This window comes from Anomaloglossus baeobatrachus, chromosome 5 (assembly GCF_048569485.1).
Source record: "Anomaloglossus baeobatrachus isolate aAnoBae1 chromosome 5, aAnoBae1.hap1, whole genome shotgun sequence".
NCBI lineage: Eukaryota > Metazoa > Chordata > Amphibia > Anura > Aromobatidae > Anomaloglossus > Anomaloglossus baeobatrachus.
In genome coordinates, this window is record NC_134357.1 from 407,154,185 (window position 1) to 407,175,856 (window position 21,672).

The window sequence follows — 21,672 nt, forward strand, 5'->3', positions numbered from 1 at the left end:
ACACCTGTGAAGTGAAAACCATTTCCGGTGACTACCTCTTGAAGCTCATCAAGAGAATGCCAAGAGTGTACAAAGCAGTAATCAAAGCAAAAGGTGGCTACTTTGAAGAACCTAGAATATAAGACATATTTTCAGTTGTTTCACACTTTTTTGTTAAGTATTTCATTCCATATGTGTTAATTCATAGTTTTGATGCCTTCAATGTGAAACTACAATTTTCAGAGTCATGAAAATAAAGAAAACTCTTTAAATGAGAAGGTGTGTCCAAACTTTTGGTCTGTACTGTACATGAAGACTAGTTTTCAAATAGTCTTGTTTACTGATGAGTGTCGAGCAACCCTCGATGGTCCAGATGGATGGTTGTGGATGGCCACCATGTCCCAACAAGGCTGCATCGTCAGCAAGGGCTCTTGATAAATATGTAAGATCCACATTTTTTTAACATTTTTGTTGGTAAAATAAGGACCATTTAAGATTTGCCCCTGTGAGAGAATACAATCCATTTTGTTCTTATAAAAACCATCTTGTCTTATAATTGAATGATATGATAGAGCTCAACTAACACAGACGGGCGGGGAAGTTTACATTTCTATACACAGCTGCAGCTTTTATTGGTGCATAGTTCAGAAGAATTATTTCTTTGTTTGAGATACTATATAAACCGGTCACATGATGTAATAAAGCAAAAACTTTCAGTGCACCACAAAGTGTGTATGCTAGAATGATTTCCCAGGAGCTCATTAAACAAATCATACTAATTTGCAGTTCCAATGGCATAGATGGAGTGTATTTCGCTCACACCCCTACTCTACCCTCCAAACACAAAAGTCAGAGGGAATATCCACTCTTTTACTGGGAGTTGTACATGCCTCAGCCCATTTTGCACTAAAATAAACTAGAAATTGCCAGGATTGTTTAAAAAAGTGATGGCCATCCCTGGCAAATTCAGGACTTTAAAGTTCTAATCAAAGCACAGAGCTTGATGGGAGCTGGGTGGCCAACTGTCCATAAATTCCAGGACAGCCCATAAAAATAGGGAACATTTTTGCTCTGTCCGTAAAAAAATTGAAGGAGTCTGTGATTTTTTTGAAGCTGGAGAAACTTATACAGATCATTTTGATTGTAATTCTCATCATTTTACAGTTCACAGTGACTGCAGCTCATGTCTTATCAGAATTATGGGCTGTAGACCTGGATCACTCATAATCATAATGATTATGTTTTACAATGTCTCTGTAAAAAACATTGTCTGTCCATGATTTTTTGGTAAACTAACCAAAGAATCTAAAAAGTCATGTTGGCAACCCTACATGGGAGTAAAGTCATGTTGGCAACCCTACATGGGAGTAAAGTCATGTTGGCAACCCTACATGGGAGTAAAGTCATGTTGGCAACCCTACATGGGAGTAAAGTCATGTTGGCAACCCTACATGGGAGTAAAGTCATGTTGGCAACCCTATATGGGAGTCAGAGAAGTAATAAAAATCATTTAAAAATGCAATCAACTAAATTGTCCAAAAATGTTGCGTTTTGGATGGAAAACATCTGGTCTTCTTTAACTTCTCTTTAGAGGGTTTATGTAATAAATTACATTTTTAGGACCTGTGCGCCACAAAAGAGGACCTGAATATGAAAACTACAACAGTCCCATTGCCTGTAGCATAGCATGTTATCTGCTCAAGGAAAGCTTTCATGAAAACCAGAACATTGTCACACATTGTTCTTCTGGGTTGGGGGTTTGTCTTTTACTTCTTCATTTATCCAAGAGAGAAGTAATTTTTAAATGTAGTCTTTTTCTCTGCTGCAAAAAGACCTGACCTATTAAATTGTTCTCTGTGAACATGTAAGAAAAGCATGAAGCAACGACAGAGGAGCATGACATATAGTGAATGTATTGCAGGCGACACAGCACATTGTGGTTTCATGTGAGGAAGTGTCTCAGAGGCACCGTCTGTTGTTCTCAGAGTCACTGTTAAGATGCTTGAAAGAGCTACGGTTGCAGAATGGCTTACTTAATGAATAAGACTCCAGATGTCTCTTCAACAAGACTTGAAATGAAGGACATCTACAGAGAGGTGTCTACAGCAAGGCAAGCCTTGAAGGACAGCTACCAGAACCTGCAGGATGTTGCCGATTACTGCGAGAAGAACTTCACGGAGGTAGGACAATAGAAAACCAATGACTACAGGAGTGAAACCAGGGTTGGTGAGGGAGTTTCTGAGATACCAGGCTTGATAAGCCATAGGTGATTAGGTATGAGTGGGATGACTTGTGGGATGCTCAATCAAGTTTGTGGTTGTGCCCCAGTTTTACTGTATAGGTGTCTATGGGTGGTAGTAGAGAGGAAGAGGAGTAACTGATGTATGTTATCATACTCAACCTTGAAAGACGTAGAGGTATTTATACCATTTTAAGAAGACTACTCTGTTGGGTACCATTGTACGAAATTACATTTTTTTTTGAACTGAGGTCACTTTTTAAAAAAAATCTATATATTCCGTACTATGAGAAATTAATCTATGCCACAAAGTAATAAAGTCAGAGAATTGTGTTATATGCTACAAAAATACTACAGAATTTTATATGGCGTCTCAAAATGTAATTGTGCATTAATTAAATACTGTATCAAAAAAGGAGTTTTCATTTCATGACCATTGATCTGGGTAATAATCTAGAGAACATGAAGTTTTCTTTCCTTGTGAAGAATATTTACTCCAATCACTTAGTGGCTTGTTATAATGCAGGTGATTAAGCTTTTGCCCTTGCCCATATTGGTAGTAAATATGTTAACGTAGAAAATCAATATGAGCTCAATATATAGCAAATACCATGGAAGTGACGATTTTGAGGAATACACATAAATATGGTATTAGCTATATAAATCCTGCATCTCCCCTCAATTCTGCACAACATTATGTAGCGGTCCTTAATCCCCGTAGGTTTAGCGTACCCTCCATATACTGTTAAGACATCTATTAAATGTGACAGCTACTAACACAGTATTAACAGGTTGCAACATTATCAGCTTTAGCAAGGCCCCGAACCACATGCCCTATATAGTCACCAGTCATTTATTAATTGTCTCAACTACTATTAGAAATAGTCTTCTCACAGTATTTTTTTTCCTTTCCTGAAACTCTTATTAAATCCCTGTAATCTGCATGGAACTAGTATCAAGTGTTATAGGGAATCTGTCAGCAAGTTTTTGCTACCACATCTGAGAGCAGCATGTTGTAGGCAGAGATCCTGAATCCAACGATATATGACTTAGATTACTGGGTGTAGTCGTTCTGACACTCAGAATTTGATTTATCATGCAGTAGAGCTCAGGAAGCTATCCCCGCCCACACTAGGCTCTCTATAGAGATTGTAAATTGACAGTGAGGTGTCAATCAGAAGAGGGGCGTGGCAGACTGCCCTGCGTGTGACATTGTAGTCCAGCAATGATAAGGATCCTGCTGCTTAATCAAATATTATTATTATTTATTATTATAGCGCCATTTATTCCATGGCGCTTTACAAGTGAAAGACGGTATATGTACAACAATCATTAACAATACAAAACAGACTGGTATAGGAGGAGAGAGGACCCTGCCCGCAAGGGTTCACAGTCCACAAGGAATGGGTGATGGTACAATAGGTGAGGACAGAGCTGGTTGCGCAATGGTGTGCTGGACTGCGGGTTATTGTAGGTTGTAGGCTTGTTGGAAGAGATGGGTCTTCAGGTTCCTCTTGAAGCTTTCCACACAAGGGGAGAGTCTGATATGCTGAGGTAGAGCGTTCCAGAGTATGGGGGAGGCACGGGAGAAATCTTGGATGTGATTGTGGGAAGAGGAGATAAGAGAGGAGTAGAGAAGGAGATCTTGTGAGGATCTGAGGTTGCGTGCAGGTAGGTACCAGGAGACTAGGTCACAGATGTAAGGAGGAGGCTTGTTGTGGATGGCTTTGTATGTCATGGTTAATGTTTTGAACTGGAGTCGTTGGGCGATGGGAAGACAGTGAAGGGATTGGCAGAGTGGCGAGGCTGGGGAATAGCGAGGGGAGAGGTGGATTAAGCGGGCCACAGAGTTTAGGATAGATTGGAGGGGTGTAAGAGTTTTGGAAAAGAGGCCAGAGAGCAGAAGGTTGCAGTAGTCGAGGCGGGAGATGATGAGGGCATGCACTAATGTTTTTGATGATTCTTGGTTAAGGAAAGCATGGATCCGGGAGATTTTTTTGAGTTGTAGTCTGCATGAGGTGAAGAGGGCTTGGATGTGTGGCTTGAAGGATAAAGCAGAGTCGAGAGTTACTCCAAGGCAACGCGTTTGTGAGACTGGGGAGAGTGAGCAGCCATCAAGTTTGATGGAAAGGCTTGTTGGAGGAGTTGAGAGAGGAGGATGAAAGACAATGAATTCTATTTTGTCCATGTTAAGCTTTAGGAATCGCGCAGAAAAGAAGGATGAAATAGCAGACAGACATTGTGGGATTTTGGTTAGTAGAGAGGTAATGTCAGGTCCAGAGAGGTAGATCTGTGTGTCATCGGCATAGAGATGATACTGAAAGCCGTGGGACTCTATGAGCTGTCCCAGGCCGAAGGTGTAGATGGAGAACAGCAGGGGTCCAAGAACTGAACCTTGGGGGACACCGACAGATAGGGGGCGAGATGAGGAAGTGGTGTGAGAGTGGGAGACGCTGAAAGTTCGGTCGGTTTGGTATTAGGAGATCCAAGATAGGGCCAAGTCTGTGATGCCCAGAGATGAGAGAATCTGTAGTAGGAGGGAGGGGTCCACTGTGTCAAAGGCAGAGGACAGGTCCAGGAGGAGGAGGACATAAGGGTCATAAGCAGGGCCGTATTTACCATTAGGCACCCGTGGTCCCGTGCCTGGGGTGGCAGAATGCGAGGGGGCGGCACCTTCTAGCAGTAAAAAAAAAATAATTTTTTTTTTTTACACATCCATTAAATCCGCTGTATTTTCGGAGGAGGGAGGGGGGAGAGGCGCACCTCCATTTATTTGTATCCACGTCAATTAAGACGCGAATGCAGACAAACTGCGGCGGCAGGGCACAGAGAGCTGATTGACCTCGGAACTGCCGGCGCCTGCACTTCCGGGGTCACAGGCGCTTCAATCAGCTCCTTCCTCTGTGCTGCGTCCAATGCTGTGTGGACGTCACATGCAGAGCTCACAGCAGGACGCCGTAGAGGATGCTGCGATTGAAGCCGGTGTCAGAAGAGGATACTCACACGAGCCAGGAAGATGACGGCGGGCCCTGGAGCAGGTAAGTGCTCGCAGAGCTGAAGATTCATAAGGAGCGTGGGAGTGTCTCTAATGCAGACCGGAGATCTGCGCATGTGGTGGGGGAAGAGAGGCTGATACTGGGGGAGACTTGGGGGAAGAGAAGCTGATACTGGGGGAGGCTGGGAGGAGAGCGTCTGATGCTGAGGGAGGCTGGGAGGGAGGAGGCTGATGCTGGGGGAGGCTGGGAGTGGGGAGGCTGATGCTGGGGGAGGCTGATGCTGGGGGAGGCTAGGAGGGGGGAGGCTGATGCTGGGGGAGGTTAGGAGGGGGGAGGCTGACGCTGGGGGAGGCTGACGCTGGGGGAGGCTGGGAGGAGGGAGGCTGATGCTGAGGGAGGCTGATGCTGGGGGAGGCTGATGCTGGGGGAGGCTGATGCTGGGGGAGGCCGATGCTGGGGGGAGGCTGGGAGGGGGGAGGCTGATGCTTGGGGAGGCTAGGAGGGGGAGGCTGACACTGGGGGAGACTGGGAGGAGGGAGGCTGATGCTGAGGGAGGCTGATGCTGGGGGAGGCTGGGAGGAGAGAGGCTGATGCTGGGGGAGGCTGGGAGGAGGGAGGCTGATGCTGGGGGAGGCTGGGAGAAGGAAGACTGATGCTGGGGGAGGCTGGGAGGAGGGAGGCTGACGCTGGGGGAGGCTGGGAGGAGGGAGGCTGAGGCTGAGGGAGGCTGATGCTGGGGGAGGCTGATGCTGGGGGAGGCTGGGAGGAGGGAGGCTGATGCTGGGAGGAGGGAGGCTGATGCTGGGGGAGGCTGATGCTGGGGGGAGGCTGGGAGGAGGGAGGCTGATGCTTGGGGAGGCTGACGCTGGGGGAGGCTGGGAGGAGGGAGGCTGATGCTGAGGGAGGCTGATGCTGGGGGAGGCTGGGAGGAGAGAGGCTGATGCTGGGGGAGGCTGGGAGGAGGGAGGCTGATGCTGGGGGAGGCTGGGAGGAAGGAGGCTGATGCTGGGGGAGGCTGGGTGGAGGGAGGCTGATGCTGAGGGAGGCTGATGCTGGGGGGAGGCTAGGAGGGGGGAGGCTGATGCTGGGGGAGGCTGGGAGGAGGGAGGCTGATGCTGAGGGAGGCTGATGCTGGGGGAGGCTGATGCTGGGGGAAGCTGATGCTGGGGGAGGCTGGGAGGAGAGAGGCTGATGCTGGGGGAGGCTGGGAGAAGAGAGGCTGATGCTGGGGGAGGCTGGGAGGAGAGAGGCTGAATCTGGGGGAGGCTGATGCTGGGAGAGGCTGGGAGGGGGGAGGCTGATGCTGGGGGAGGCTGAGAGGGGGGAGGCTGATGCTGGGGGAGGCTGATGCTGGGGGAGGCTGGGAGGAGAGAGGCTGATTCTGGGGGCAGAGAGGCTGATGCTTGGTTCAGAGAGGCTGATGCTGGGGGAAGCTGGGGGAGAGAGGCTGATGCTGGGAGAAGCTGGGGGAGAGAGGCTGATGCTGGGGGAGAGAGGCTGATGCTGGGGGAAGCTGGGGAAGAGAGGCTGATGCTGGGGGAAGCTGGGGGAGGCTGGGGGGAGAGAGGCTGATGCTGGGGGACGCTGGGGGGAGAGAGGTTGATGCTGGGGGAGAGGCTGCTGCTGGAGACGGGGGAGAGAGGCTGCTGCTGGGGGAATGGGAGAGAGGGGCCAATGCTAGAGACAGAGGACAAGGGTTGAGGGATAGTGCAATGACAAAATCGATGGGGGGCAGTGTAAGGACTCAGAATGAAAGGGGGGCAGCATTGGGAGCTCATTATGGAGAAGGGGCAGCATGTGTGGGCTCAGTATGGAGTGGAGCAATGTGGGGGAGTCAATATCAAGAGTGGGGTAGTGTGTGTGGGGGGGGGTGTCTCAGCATAAGCGTTAGTGTGGTGGTCTTAGTATGATGAATGGGGCAGCATGGAGGTGTCATTATGGAAAAGAGGAAGGCAGCATTAGGAGCTCATGGAGAGGGGCAGCATGCATGGGAAACTGCGAGGAGGGGGCAGCATGCATGGAACATTGTGAGGAGGGGGCAGCATGCATGGGACATTGTGAGGAGGGGGCAGCATGCATGGGACATTGTGAGGAGGGGGCAGCATGCATGGGACATTGTGAGGAGGGGGCAGCATGCATGGGACATTGTGAGGAGGGGGCAGCATGTATGGTACATTGTGAGGAGGGGCCAGCATGCATAAGACATTGTGAGGAGGGGGAAGCATGTATGGTACATTGTGAGGAGGGGCCAGCATGCATAAGACATTGTGAGGAGGGGGAAGCATGCATGGGACATTGTGAGGAGGGGGCAGCATGCATGGGACATTGTGAGGAGGGGGCAGCATGCATGGGACATTGTGAGGAGGGGGCAACATGATGTGAGGTCAATGTGCAGATCATATTTCATAATTGAGGAAGGTGTGGTGGGTATAATTTATAAGGGAGGGCAGTGTGTAGTTTATTAGGGGCAGTGTGACAGTCACAGTATATAAGTGGGGACGGTGGGAATATTTTATACTCATGCTATGTTTTGATGTGCCTGTGGTGATCCCCATTGGGGGGGTTAGTGCCCTTCGTTTTCATTGATACTTTTTCAAGTGTTTTACAGAGTAGATCTGCCTTAAAAAGAGGTCGTGTGTGAAAACTCATAGTGTTACGTTGTCACTCAGGGGCGCGACCACTTAAAGCGCCTAGGGCAGCACGAAGGCAAAATACAGCCCTGGTCATAAGCATTTTATAGGAGAGCTCATACCTAGGAATTACTGTCTCCTATCACTGAGGCTTTCAGCTACATAGCAGATTGGCATTGAGCTGACAGCAAATTTGGGATAATCAAGCTCAGTAATATCCAAGACACTTGTCTTTACACTGATTTCTAAGATGCACAGAGACATTTTCCTTATAGGCCTCTCACCCAGCCAAATGAGATCTTCTGCTTTGCACTGATGATGGCAAACACTCAGGAACATATTTGCCAATAGATCGTCTGGTTTGGCTTTTATGCTAAGTCATCTGGCAAGGCTTCTTAAAGGGTCAATATTGACATTTAGGATTGCTACTTTCAATATGTGTTACTAAGGATCAAGTCCTATTCATCTGTGAAGAAGTGATTTTACTAGTTTCGTTTTGTAGCACTATCAGAAGACACTCTCACATTGCTTCTCCCCATACTTTGTTTTCAGGCTCCTGACAAGCGTAAGGCACTGGAGAGCACCATGTCTCTAGTCACACAGACGCTGGCCAGTGTGGCCTGTCAAGTAGGAGTGGCTGCCCGCCATGTGTCGGACATGTTAGAAGTTCAAAGCCTGATGCTGCAGAAGGAGGAAGTAAGAGTCCGGTATGTCGCCCAGGTCAGTCTCTATGAGGAGCCAAACAAAACTCCTGCATCATGTGAAAAAAATGTTTGCTTATCATTGAAGTAAGGGGTACTTTGCACGCTGCGACATTGTTACTGCGATATCGTTGAGGTCAAATTGAAAGTGACGCACATCCGGCGCCAGTAACGATGTTGCAACGTATAAAGCCTAGATGCGCTGATAAACGATCGCAAAAGCGTCGTAAATCGGCGATCTGTGTTGTTTCGGTCATTTCCATAATGTCGGTACGATGTTGTTCTTCGTTCCTGCGGCAGCACACATCGCTGTGTATGAAGCCGCAGGAGCGAGGGACATCTCCTACCTGCGTCCCAGCTGCAATGAGGAAGGAAGGAGGTGGGCGGGATGTTTACGTCCCACTCATCTCCGCTTCTATTGGCCGCCTGCCGTGTGACGTCGCTGTGACGCCGCACAACCCGCCCCCTTAGGAAGGAGGTGGGTCGCCGGCCAGAGCGACGTTGCAGGGCAGGTAAGTGCGTGTGAAGCTGCCGTAGCGATAATGTTCGCTACGGCAGCTATCACAAGATATCGCATCTGCGACGGGGGCGGGTACTATCGCGCTCGGCATCACTACAATCGGCTAGCGATGTCGCAGCGTGCAAAGTACCCCTAAGTCTTTTAATCCATGCAATGCTCCCATGAAAATTGAGTTTTTGGTTTGGCTTTTTATCCTAAGTCATATCACAAGGCTCATTAAAGGGTCACCAGTGACTTTTAGGATTGCTATTTCCAATAGGTGGCACTAGTGTTCAAGCCCTCTCCTTCTCTAAAGAGGCTATATGCCTATATTTAGGAATCATACAGATATATGCATATAAAAATTCATATAGCTAGTATTTAGAAATATTGCTGAATTGTGAAATATATTCTGTGACTCCACTCCTAATGGGTATTTAGATCTCTACATGCTGATTTTAAAGACATCTTACATCAACATAGTATTATTGAAATTGTTTCCACCTTTATTTGCTTAAAATGTAATATTTAAAAAGGGGCGCAAATTAATCAGTAACACAGGGAATGCAAATGCTTTATATCTGCAGTTACTAGACGTCCACGTGGAAAAAGTTGCCCGCCAGAAAATTGGGAAGATGACGACAGCCAAGAAATTTCAACACTGCCCGAAAATTCAAAATGGACAGAACAGACCTCTGGGCTCTTACAGCAGAATGCCCATTAGCTTCACTTCTCTGGATAACACTGGTCATGGGATAACGGTAAGACTTCTACTGCCTGCACACCATTGGGAAGACACGTGACATCATTGACAATAGACCTTTGTGATGACGCCAGTGACCAGGAGCACTGTAAGGTGACTTATGTCATAACAACTTTCAGGGTCATTTTTGAGGAGCGCAAAGTGGGCAATTACCTTACCTAGCATACAAGCCACCAGAAACTATCTATATGCATCAGTGATTCTTTCAAAATGTTAAACCACTATGAAATTTAGAATTTCTTTCAGTACCCTAGACAATGAGAGCATTTCCAAAGAAACCTATCACAACCTAAGATTGAAAGGGAATTTACAATGAATCCTTTCACTTTACTATACCACCAGGGAATTTGTAACAAGTCCTTTCACTACTATAGGCCATCATGGAAATTACAGTAAATTCTTTCACTACCCTAGACCATCAGGGAATTTATAACAAATCCTTTCACTACTATAGGCCATCATGGAAATTACAATAAATTATTTCAGTATCCTAGACCACTAGGGAATTTATAACAAATCCTTTCACTACCCTAAACCATCTGGGAATTTACAATGGATCCTTTTACTACCCTAGACCACCAGGGAATTTGTAACAAATCCTTTCACAATTTAGGCCATCATGGAAATTACAATAAATTCTTTCAGTACCCTAGACCATCAGGGAATTTGCAATTAATTCTTTCAGTACCCTTGACCACCAAGGAATATATAAGAAATCCTTTCACTACCCTAGGCCACCAGGGAATTTACAGTGAATTATTTAATTACCATAGAACACCAGTTAATTTACAATGAGTAAATTAACCTAAGACTGCCTGGGAATTTACAATAAATCATTTCACTAACCTGGATCAACAAGGAATTTTCAATTAATCCTTTCACTACCCTAGACCATCAGGGAATTTATAATTAATCCTATCACTAGCCTAGACTACCAAGGAATTTACAACTAATCATTTTGTGACACCCTGGACTAGTCAGGTATTCACAGGCATGACAGCGCCCACACCCCCTCCCCTAGACAGGTCCATCAGTCAAACTAAAATCCTTGTTGCCCCCCTCCAAAGGCTGATGTCCACAGCAGGTGGGGTGGAGCCAGGCGGTTGGCCCCACCTACCGAGGAGTTCACAGTCCTGGAGGCAGGGAGAAAGAGCAGTAGTTAGTCAGTGAGTGACGGAGTATGAGGAAGTGGAGTGAGGAGCCCAGGGTGGGCAGGAGTGAAGTGGAACGAAGTAAAGGAGAGGTGAAGCTGCAGGTGTCTGGGAAGGAACCCAGGCACGGAGAGAAAGGTCAGCAGACGGTGGTGGCCGTCTGCAGGAGTAGGTGCAGGTCGGTGAAACCGAAGGACCGGAGACGGGTGGTGACCCGCCGGTACCGAGCCGGGAAGCAGAACCTGCATCAGCACAAAAGGGCAGGGCCATCGGACCCCGACCAGACTAGAAGCCGCCGGCAAAGGTCAAATCCGAGTGTGACCGGAACCCCCGAGGTTCCCTAACTACCAAGTGCCGTCAGAAGGCAACCGCCCAAACCGTCTGGATAGAGAGCCACCGCCAAGGGCTAGAGATCCAAAGGGCCAGCGCCTGCGGGCAACGAGAGCTCCTTAGGGCATATACACCGGGGAGTGGACTACCGTTGGGAAACCATCATAGTCAAGCCAGTTTCAGGGTGCAGGAAAAGACAGCCGCCACCACCTGTCCAGGGAGATCACAGATGCAGCAGCCGGCTGCGGGACCCGTCCATCCAGCCGTTTGGTTTACCGAGGACTTTGTGCATTTGTATCTGAGTGAGTACACCAGTGCCGTCCGGCACCGTGCCGCGCTGTCCCTGCAGCCCTGCACCCCAGCCATCCAGCCTCCCCGCATCATCACCGGGCCCCGGGATCACCAACCCCTACCCACGGAGGGGATAACATCCTAGCTGCTCGCCTACCATCGCTCCCGGGATCCCCGTCACCAGCAGCGGTGGTGCCATCATCACCACGCCCCGTGGGTGGTGTCACAAACTATCTCCCTAAACAAACCACCCCCTTTTCACTCACGGGTGAGGAGCGCTGCTCGAGTCCCCGGATCCGGCCCACCGCTCGAGCCACCGAGCAGCAGCAGCAGAAGCCCTGGTCCCGAGCGTGGCGAGCGCGCCCCTCCGCCCGCGACAATTTTGTCGCGGGCGGAGGAGGGGACGCTGCGCTCACCCACTGCTCGGGTCCGGCTGCTGCTGCTGCTGCTGCTCGGTGGTGGCTCGAGCGGTGGGCCAGATCCCGGGGACTCGAGCGGCGCTCCTCGCCCGTGAGTGAAAGGGGGTGGTTTGGTTTAGGGATATTGTCCGTGACGCCACCCACAGTTGTGGTGAGGTTGTGACACCACCGCTGCTCTGGACCCGGGAGCGATGACAGGGAGCAGCTTGGATGTTGTTTCTCCCCTCCGTGGGTAGGGGGGTTGGTTGTCCCGGGGCCCGGTGAGGGAGGGATGGCAGGCGGGCTACGGGGCCTGGTGAGGTGCAGGGTCGCGGGGGCAGTGCTGTGCCGCACGGCACGGTGGTACTCACTCAGCCAATGATGAATGCAAAGTCTCCGGTAAAACAAACGGCTGGATGGACGGGTCCCACAGACGGCTGCGGTAGCTCTCCCGGTAGGTTGGTGGTGACTGCCTTTCCCTGCACCTATGTTATGTTCACGGTTCCAATGGCTTCCCACCGGTAACCCGCTCCCCAGCTTGGATGGATGCTGAAGGAGCCCCTTTTGCCCGCAGGCTCTGGCCCTGGGAACTGTAGCCTTGGCGGTGACTGTATTTCCCTTCACGGTTTGAGCTGTTTCCTTCAATCGGGTCTTGACTGCTGGGAAACCCCGGAGGTTCCCTTCACTAACGGATTTGACCGGTTTTACGGCGACTCCTAGCCTGGTCGGGGTCCGTAGGCCCTGCCGAATGGTGCTGGCTTCTCTTCGCTCCCCGGTCCGGTACCGGCGGGCCACCGCCCGTCCCCGGTCCTTACGGTTCACTTCAATCAGCCTCTCCTGCAGACGGTCACCACCGTCTGCCAACCTTGCTTTATGTGCCCGGGCCACGCACCCGGACACGGTCAGTCTCCTCTACTACCACTTCACTCTCTAACTCCAAAACTGATCTGACTTCTTTTTCCCGCCTCCAGGACTGTGAACTCCTTGGTGGGCGGAGCCAACTGCCTGGCCCACCCCCTGGTGTGGACATCAGCCCCTGGAGGGAGGCAACAAAGATTTTTGCTTGACCTTGGTGTGCCTAGTCGGGGTGTGGGGTGTGTTGTTGCAGTACCTGTGACGTCCTGGCTTGTCCAGGGCGCCACATTCCCCCTTAGTAAAATGCAGACCATCCGCGGGCTGCCCGTCCATCACCGGTTTTATTTTTGGTTAACTGTAAAAAATGGGTAAAACATATAAAACAGTGAAAACAAGCATTACTTTTGTATAAAACTTCCCTTAACGGGAGGTACAGTACTTAAACGTTGCAAACGGTAACGGCTTCCGCTCTTGTCCCACCCAAACAACCTGGCCCTGATGCTGCCCCTAAGAAGTGGGCAGCACCCCTTGCCCCAGTCCAGAACCAAGTTGCCCGAGCGGGTTCAGTCTCTTTCAGGGGACCCGCGTCCATGGGGACCCCTGAACCCCCGGAGGATCGCCACCGGTTACGGTAGTGGCGGGCCTGGGCCATCCCTTTCCTCCAGGCCCATCCTCCCAAATCAGCCTCTCCGGAGGCGGTAACGGTATCAAGCCAAACATTTTTATTTACATCCCACTAAGTTTGTGGTTGCCCTGCCAGTTCTCGGGCTTGTCCGTAAGAAGTCCCTTACGCAACGGGTGCAGGAAATCCCTACGGGGACTAGTTGCCGGCAACGGCCGGTTTAATCAAAGTTCCAATCAGGTGACATCTTCTGTTGATTACTTATCATTCACAACTTTTAAACTGGTGGTCCCAACAGGGACAACTTGCAGTGGAGCTCCGCTGCCATCACTCTGACTCTTCCGCTGAGGTGGCCTCATCCTCTGCTACTAACACTTCGAACATGCAGTGACAGGCTTGTTGGGAGAGGGGTGCCCGGTATCCATTTCCACCGGTGTGCGGACTATAGAAAACCACCGGCCCTCCTTTGTAGCGGAGACGCTCACTCGCCCGCTCGAACTCAGAGGTGGGCTCGGCACTGGAGCCGGAGTCATTATCAACTGTCCCTGCACCAGGCGGGTTGCCGCCAGCTGTCGCAGTCTCCAGATTTCCGCCCTTCAGCACGTCAGGTTCTACTGTGGTAGCACGGGGCAGCAGGTCAGGTTGGTCAATACTGAGGCGCCCCATGGGTAATGGCAGGGACGATACGGGGGCCGAGACTGGGCCGGGCCCCCCAGCTGCAGTGGCCGGTCCTGGTAGGACATGGGAGCATGGGTCACCCGTCGGCTCCGTCACATCTGCTCCCATCCCATACATCGGGGCAGTCGCAACCAGCATTTCTACCTCATTGGTCCACTGCTCCATCATGAGGTATATCTGATTCTACTGGCGTTGGTTGAATTCAATTACTCTGGCCTTCATCCACGCCACGGTCCCGGGCTCGGGCACAGCACCTGGTGCGATCCTTGCCGGGGCCTCTGATACATCTTCGTTAAGGGGCCGCGGCCTCGGCGGCTCCCAGAGGAGTGGTTCAAGGCGGCCCGAGCGTCTGCAGCCGGTCGGTCCGCCGGGGCAGATTGGCAGGGTACCACTACCGGTGTGACGGGTAGCGGGCCTAGTGGCGGGGCGGCAGCGACTAACGCAGGTAGCGGGGGAGGCAGCAGGGTGAGCGGGTGCAGGCAGGGCCCCTCAGCCGCAGTGGCCAATCCCTCGGCAACACAGGGGCGTGGGTCTCTTACCCGCTCCTCCAAATCTTCCTCCACCTCGCGTCTCCGCATAGCAGCCACCACGTCCGCCATGTCGGCCTCCCACTCCTCAAGGAGGAGCTGCATGCGGGCCTGCAGACGATTACTCAGCGGGGCGGTCCAGTCCTTCACTCACGCCGCGGTGCCTGACGCGGGGACTACAGGGTTGTTGGTTGGGCTGTGCATCTCTGCCATGGTGCTTTCCAGGAACCCAGTATGGCCGCAGAGTCCTGGCATCCCTGCTTTGATGGCCGCGGGCTACATGCGGCCAGACGCCATCCGTCCCCCTTAGTCTTTTTCTGGCTCCTCCTCTACAGGGGCGGGGTTTCGGTTTTCGCGCCTCCACTACTCGGGAAGACGCTCGAGCGGGGACTTTTCGCGCCCAAAATGGCGGCTTCTCAGAATTTTCGGCCGGACGCCTCCGGCGGTCACAAGGCGCACCTCTACCAGACGGCAGAGCAGTAAGATCCTGTTCGTGATGCCAAGTTGTCGCGGGCGGAGGAGGGGACGCTGCGCTCACTCACTGCTCGGGTCCGGCTGCTGCTGCTGCTGCTCAGTGGTGGCTCGAGCGCTGAGCCGGATCCCGGGGACTCGAGCGGCGCTCCTCGCCCGTGAGTGAAAGGGGGTTGGTTTGGTTTATGGATATTGTCCGTGACGCCACCCACGGTTGTGGTGAGGTTGTGACACCACCGCTGCTCTGGACGGGGATCCCGGGAGCGATGACAGGAAGCAGCTTGGATGTTGTTTCTCCCCTCCGTGGGTAGGGGGGTTGGTTGTCCCGGGGCCCGGTGAGGGAGGGATGGCAGGCGGGCTACGGGGCCTGGTGAGGTGCAGGGTCGCGGGGGCAGTGCTGTGCCGCACAGCACGGTGGTACTCACTCAGCCAATGATGAATGCAAAGTCTCCGGTAAAACAAACGGCTGGATGGACGGGTCCCACAGACGGCTGCGGTAGCTCTCCCGGTAGGCTGGTGGTGACTGCCTTTCCCTGCACCTATGTTATGTTCACGGTTCCAATGGCTTCCCACCGGTAACCCGCTCCCAGCTTGGATGGATGCTGAAGGAGCCCCTTTTGCCTGCAGGCTCTGGCCCTGGGAACTTTAGCCTTGGCGGTGACTGTATTTCCCTTCACGGTTTGAGCTGTTGCCTTCAATCGGGTCTTGACTGCTGGGAAACCCCGGAGGTTCCCTTCGCTAACGGATTTGACCAGTATTACGGCGACTCCTAGCCTGGTCAGGGACCGTAGGCCCTGCCGAATGGTGCTGGCTTCTCTTCGCTCCCTGGTCCGGTACCGGCGGGTCACCGCCCGTCCCCGGTCGTTACGGTTCACTTCAATCAGCCTCTCCTGCAGACGGTCACCACCGTCTGCCAACCTTGCTTTATGTGCCCGGGCCACGCACCCGGACACGGTCAGTCTCCTCTACTAACACTTCACTCTCTAACTCCAAAACTAATCTGACTCCTTTTTCCCGCCTCCAGGACTGTGAACTCCTCGGTGGGTGGGGCCAACTGCCTGGCCCACCCCCTGGTGTGGACATCAGCCCCTGGAGGGAGGCAACAAGGATTTTTGCTTGACCTTGGTGTGCCTAGCCGGGGTGTGGGGTCTGTTGTTGCAGTACCTGTGACGTCCTGGCTTGTCCAGGGCGCCACAATTTCACTACCTAAGACTACCAATGCATTTACAATTAATCTTTTCACTAACCCAGACCAATAAATAATTTGCAACTAATTTTTTCACTACCCAAGGTTAGCAGGGAATCGACAATGAATCCTGTCACCACCCTAGACCACCAGGAAATTTGAAAATTTGAAAATACAAAACATATCCGCACATGTACACACAAATCAATAACGTTTGATAAGTGAAAAGAAATCAGTCTTCACAAAATGACCTGAAGTGTGCAATAAAATATTACTTCTATCAGACGCCACGTCAATTATATTATAATAATGTCAGCTGTACTGAGAGGCGCCATCCAGACCACTACAGGAGCATTGAGTAATAACAAAAAGGAGAAGTGGTTATATGAAGAGAGAAATGTGAAGCAAACTGTTCCCATCACTTTGTCTATGCGCTCAGACAGCACCCAGACCAATGCTATTCAATGGGGCGGTGCAGATGAGCGATTATTCTCACTGACCCAATATACGTGTGATTAAAAATCACAGCATGTTCTACTTTCGTCTATATATTGGATAAGACTCATCCATTCAAATCTATGAGGGCACAAAAAAAAAAGCAGATGCAATACAAAATTCCAGTATGAGATACATTGCAATTCTGTAACATAGCAAACGTAAATGGTCATGCAAATTATTAATTGCTGCTGCTGTAAAAAACAGATTGTATACTGATGACAAGTGAGAATAAAATGATTTGATTTTTCTGTATGAATATCTAAACGAATTTTTATACACTTGTGTGAACCTGGCCTTATGCGGGCTTTACACGTTACGATCTATCGTGCGATTGCACGAGTGATCGTACCCGCCCCCGTTTTGTGCGTCACGGCCAAATCGCTGCCCATGTCGCACAAAGTCATTAAACCGCCGTCACACGTACTAACCTGCTGAGCAATCTCGCTGTGGGAGGCGAACATCCTCTTCCTGAAGGGGGAGGGACGTTCTGCGTCACAGCGACGTCACACAGCCGCCGGCCAATAGAAGCGGAGGGGCGGAGATGAGCGGGACGTAAACATCCCGCCCACCTCCTTCCTTCCGCATAGCCGGCGGGTGCCGTGGGACACAGCTAAGCTGTGTTCATCATTCCCGGGGTGTCACACGGAGCAATGTGTGCTACCTCGGGTATGATGAACAACCGGCGCCATGTTAAACAATTTTTTAAAACTTAGCGACGAGTACACAACTCACGATTTGTGAGTGATTCTGCGTCGCTCGGAGGTGTCACACGAGACGACGTCGTGAACGATGCCGGATGTGCGTCACTAAAACCGTGACCTCGACTATGCATCGCACGATAGCTCGTCTCATGTAAAGCCCGCATTACACTCAGAGACAGCATGAAAGAGGCATTAGATCAGCCTTATTAAAAATGGCACGATGATAAAAGGCATACCTTTAGAGGTTCAAATAGGTGATCACTCTGTATGGTCCTTATCACCATATGTCAGGGGACAGCCCAGGAGATCACACATTTATCCGACCACTACCACCGAGACAACCAAGGAGACCACACAGATATGCCACAGCTGACACCAAATGTCAGGGGACAGCCGAGGAGATCACACAGAAATCCCAACACTGCCACCAAATGTTAGGGGACAGCCGAGGAGATCACATAGAAATCCCACCACTGCCACCAAATGTCAGGGGATAGCCGAGGAGATCACACAGATATCCCACAGCTGACAGCAAATGTCAAGGGACAGCCAAGGAGATCACACAGATATCCCACTACTGCCACCAAATGTCACAGGGACAGCTGAGGAGATCACACAAATAACCCACCGCTGACACCAAATGTCTGGGTACAGTCAAGGAGATCAGATAGATATCCCAGGACAGCCACAAAATGTCACAAGGACAGCCAAGGAAATCACGCAGATATTCCACCACTGATAAAATGTCAGGGAACAGCTGAGGAGATCACAAAGATATCCCACCACTGCCACCAAATGTCACGGAGACAGCCGAGGAAATCACACAAATATTCCACCACTGCCACCAAATGTCACAGGGATAGCTGAGGAGCTCACACAGATATCCCACTGCTGCCAACAAATGTCACGGGCCAGCCGGAAAGATCATAAAGATATCCCACCACTGCCACCAACTTTTCCTGAAAAGCACTCCGCTGCCTCTAATCTTCATGACAATACACAATTGACTGACAATTGATGGATGAGGCGACGAATGCTTACAGTACTAAAGGCCGCTTTACACGCAGTGACATCGCTAACGCGATGTTGTTGGGGGTCACGGAATTGATGACTCACATCCGGCCTCATTAGCGACGTCATTGCGTGTAAAACGTACGAGCGACCGCTAACGAGCAAAAATACTCACCTTATCGTTGCTCGTTGACACGGTGCTCCATTCCCAAATATCGTTGCTGTTGCAGGACGCAGGTTGTTCGTCGTTCCTGCGGCAGAACACATCACTATGTGTGACACCGCAGGAACGAGGAACCTCACCTTACCTGCGGCCGCCCGCGATGAGGAAGGAAGGAGGTGGGCGGTTCGCCGATCACAGCGACGTCGCTAGGCTGGTAAGAAGTGTGACGGGTCCGAGCGATGTTGTGCGCCACGGGCAGCGATTTGCCCATGACGCAAAACCGACGGGGGCGTGTACGCACGCTAGCGATCTCGCTAGTGAGATCACAGTGTGTACAGCGGCCTTAAGATGAATATTGGGCACTTCCACAGTGATAGTATAGTATATACACACCCGATTCCAATGTATGGAATATTTATACTTCAGTAAGGTCACTGCCTAGCTCCACAAAAACCCAAGAAAACCTGCTACCATTACCAATCGTTAATACAGGCCTTTTGAACACCCATTACCTAGAAAATTTGGCCTCACAAGGCTTCAGGGATGCAATTTATAGAACAAGAGAAAAGAAGCAATTCAATTTTATATATCTAACCCGAAAAGTAGGCAGTGTTTGTAAAAATATACAAAAGATTGTACAAATGGGACAAAATAATACAGTATACACAGTTAAATAAAATAAAAAGGACACATGAAAGGCAAGAACTTAACCTGAGGTTGCAGGGATGCCAGAATTCTTTTTGTAGGGAAGCTCTCCAATTAGGAAAATGGAACAATCCTACAGTGAATTGTATTTTCCAGACTGAACAAATACGATAACTCAGAATCTGTATTTATTAGATATCAGTCACTCCTACATACAATACATTGGTGACTTCAGATGGGGGCTGGTCATTGGAATGTGACTCAAGTTCGAAAAAATTATGGGATCCCCCGTCTTCAGAATGTCTTTCCCACTGAAGGTCTCAGGCAGAAGATATTAATGTCATATTTCCTATCATGATTTTAGCTTTCTATAGATAGGAAATATGGGATATACAGCCCCATCCATCCAGCCAATATTAATTTGGGGTTGATGCACAAATCGCACAGCCATGCAAAACCATGTATGTCATTCTCCTTGGCATCACAATGCTGTAAATATGACTTCCATAACTGTAGGACCTACACCTGTCACTAAAATCGAAATATTAATAACAGGAAACTCAGTGCCATTCTGTCTGCAGTCATTCATTTGAAGACAGAAAGTGAAAGAGGTATCAATTCTCAGCCTCTTGTAGATACCCTGAATCCAGACTTTATCTCTGCTTTTCAGCAGATATACCAGGTCAATTACCTGTTCACAACAGGGGGTCATAGCTCAATAGAGATCAGATGGAGTGTTAGTTATTTTTTTAATTTCTAAATTATGATGAGCCAAGTTTCTAATATATTGGTCCTATTTTAGCATTACGTTATAACAATATGCAATGTACTGTACTTCGCACATGCATAGGTAAATTAGGCTAAACCATTTTTATGGCGATGAACAATTTATAAGTTTGCACAGCTAACAGGACACTATCTCAGGTGGCAGGTTTCAATGAGAGCATCTCCTACATTAACCAATTCACACCCAGATGATTTTTCTTTTTATCGTTTTCGCTATTTCCTCCCTTTCTTCCAAGATCCATATTTTTTTATTTTTCCGTCAATATAGCCATATTAGGACTTGTTTTTTGCCAGACGAGTTGTACTTATGAACAACACTATTAACTCTGCTCCATATTGTACTGGAAAATGGTAAAAAAAAAAAATTCAAGTGCGGTGAAATGGCAAAAAAAGTGCAACAGCACAATTGTTTGGGGGGCTGGGTTATTTACCGTGTTCACTATTTTTAAAAACTGACAAGGCAATATGATTCCCCAGGTCAGCAAGAGTTTGTAGATACCAAGCATGTTTATTTTACTTTTATCTAAGGCCTGTTTCACACATCCGGTATTTCGTCGGATGCCAGATCCGGCATGCATGCAGTACAGTACATTCACTTACAGTGGATGCGCGACACCATGCGGACAAATGCAGTTGTGCATGAAGCACACAGTCGCATAGTGTCACGCTTCCACCATAAATGAATGTACTGTACTGCATGCGTGCCGGATCCGTCGAAATGCCGGATGTGTGAAACGGGCCTAAGGGGTGAAAAAAATTCTGAAGTTTTTAATTAAAACCTTGATTTCTCAGGAATGCAGCAACAGATAAAAGATATAAAGGATTTAGTTTTCAAAGACCTGCATGCTGATTAATACAGTTTGGGGAAAGGGTTGATATTACTGACAATTTTTCATGAATTTTGAATTTTCTAAAGAACAACTCATTAATGACCCATCTGTCCCATAACCGTAACCAATACTATATGAGGGGCCTGGTCCATATTTTACATCTAGGCCAGAAGCTTCAGCTATAGAGATTAGAACTGCATGTTGATACTAATAACTGTAAGATGGAGACTTCCATTTGTTTCCAATATTTTAGGATTCTGACTCACAATTATCTAGAACTGGAACTATGTCCCGGAGAAGTGTGAAAACCATGGGCCAGACCCAGAGTTCACTGGGGTAAGTAGGGTATGGAAAATGCATTAATTCTCCATATCTGAGAGAAGTTATAATGTACGCACATGGATTTCAATGTATCATTTAAAAGCTATGGGAGACTACTAGCCACATGTACGTGCCTCTCTGGGCTAGCCATACTGTACCTGGACTGCACTTAAAAAATAAATTCTCGTTGTTTTGGAGCAATACTATGTGACTGGTACTGATAAGGAAATAGTAAAATATAGGATTCAGTAATGTAATTTGTTTTTGGAACATGTCATTTTCTTTCTTACAGGAGAAATTCTCGGGCCCGGGATCCTGTAGCCCCCCCATATATCCCAGCACAAAAATTTCAATGCCCAATGTGAGTACTTTGAATATATATTAAACTATACAAATGTCTA

At 49.4% G+C, this 21,672-nt stretch overlaps 1 protein-coding gene across 1 annotated transcript in view; it reads left to right on the plus strand.

Moving 5' to 3' along the window:
* The first annotated feature begins 1,868 nt into the window (after window positions 1-1,868).
* LOC142310225 (uncharacterized) overlaps window positions 1,869-21,672 on the plus strand; it is an 83,481-nt gene continuing 63,677 nt past the window's right edge. Inside the window, exons 1-5 of the mRNA XM_075347714.1 lie at window positions 1,869-2,159; window positions 8,397-8,564; window positions 9,632-9,805; window positions 21,204-21,286; window positions 21,564-21,632. Coding sequence (XP_075203829.1) covers window positions 2,004-2,159; window positions 8,397-8,564; window positions 9,632-9,805; window positions 21,204-21,286; window positions 21,564-21,632 — 650 coding nt within the window. The 5' untranslated portion in view covers window positions 1,869-2,003. The remainder of the gene's footprint in view (window positions 2,160-8,396; window positions 8,565-9,631; window positions 9,806-21,203; window positions 21,287-21,563; window positions 21,633-21,672) is intronic.